Source organism: Fopius arisanus, unplaced genomic scaffold (genome assembly GCF_000806365.1).
Source record: "Fopius arisanus strain USDA-PBARC FA_bdor unplaced genomic scaffold, ASM80636v1 scaffold00152, whole genome shotgun sequence".
NCBI lineage: Eukaryota > Metazoa > Arthropoda > Insecta > Hymenoptera > Braconidae > Fopius > Fopius arisanus.
The window spans coordinates 92,680-93,635 of NW_011887891.1; the positions used below are offsets into that span (position 1 = coordinate 92,680).

At 35.6% G+C, this 956-nt stretch overlaps 2 protein-coding genes across 2 annotated transcripts in view; one reads left to right on the forward strand and one right to left on the reverse strand.

The window, feature by feature from the left end:
* Window positions 1-405, reverse strand: part of LOC105272245 (uncharacterized) — a gene marked incomplete at its 3' end in the record, with an annotated part of 19,288 nt that extends 18,883 nt beyond the window's left edge. The window contains 1 exon segment of the mRNA XM_011314279.1: window positions 244-405.
* Window positions 406-547: 142 nt separating this feature from the next.
* Window positions 548-956, forward strand: part of LOC105272255 (uncharacterized) — a 4,346-nt gene continuing 3,937 nt past the window's right edge. Inside the window, exon 1 of the mRNA XM_011314293.1 lies at window positions 548-706. Coding sequence (XP_011312595.1) covers window positions 638-706 — 69 coding nt within the window. The 5' untranslated portion in view covers window positions 548-637. The remainder of the gene's footprint in view (window positions 707-956) is intronic.

Genomic DNA, 956 nt, shown 5'->3' on the forward strand with positions numbered 1-956 from the left:
CCATATTATATTGAAAATTCAAATAATAAATTTCCCCTGAAATCGAAAAATTAATTTTCCTCCCCCCTCCCTCCATAAATTTTCATATAATTCATCTTTGAACAGTAAAATAAAATCGAATAACTCCACTTTGAATTAAATTCACCAAAAATTTTCCCATTCCCCCATTAACTTTCCCTGAATCAACGAAAATGCTCAATGATAAATTCCAATGGAAGCCGTTTTCCAATATTTCATTTTCACCTCGTAATTTTCAATATGAGAGCTGCCGAAAATAAACTCCACTCTGCAATTGTAAAATTCCGGGAAAATATTGCACTGAGAACTGTTGAATGGTCAGGTGTAACTTCGTACCTCGAAATTTCCAGGAAAATCGGTAAGTGCCCTCCCCCAGTCCAGGTATTAGCACTTGAGAGTAATAAAAGTGGGGGAAAGGGCTTCGAGAAAATGTGCAATTGTCCCCTACCCCTGTCCAAATACCCTCCCCCCTGTCCTCATTTATAAATACCCCGAAAATATGAAAAATCTTCGCATACAGTACCGAAATACCGTGGCATCAACTATGAAAAATTTCTGAGTGAGTGTTTGGCCTTGAGTGTTGTTTTCAAATATAAAGTTTTAATAAAGTGATTTACCCATGATGTTGTCAACACCAACAAGAATGAACGTTTTTCTCCAACGAATGCTGAGAAAGAGCGACGACGAGGTAAATTGAATAAATCATTTTTACCATTACAATTTTATCAATTTTAAATACCCCCGGAAAATTGCAACACTCTCTGAAGATTTCGTCAATTTAACTCTAACTCCGTTGCAATGGATTTCCAAAATACAAAAATTTTATTCCCAAGGAATGATCAATTAATTAAAATTTTATCTGACGACTTTTCCCAGAAAAGAAAAATTCCCTCCAGAAATTCACCCACCGGAAAATTTGTCTGAAAATTTCGTCACCT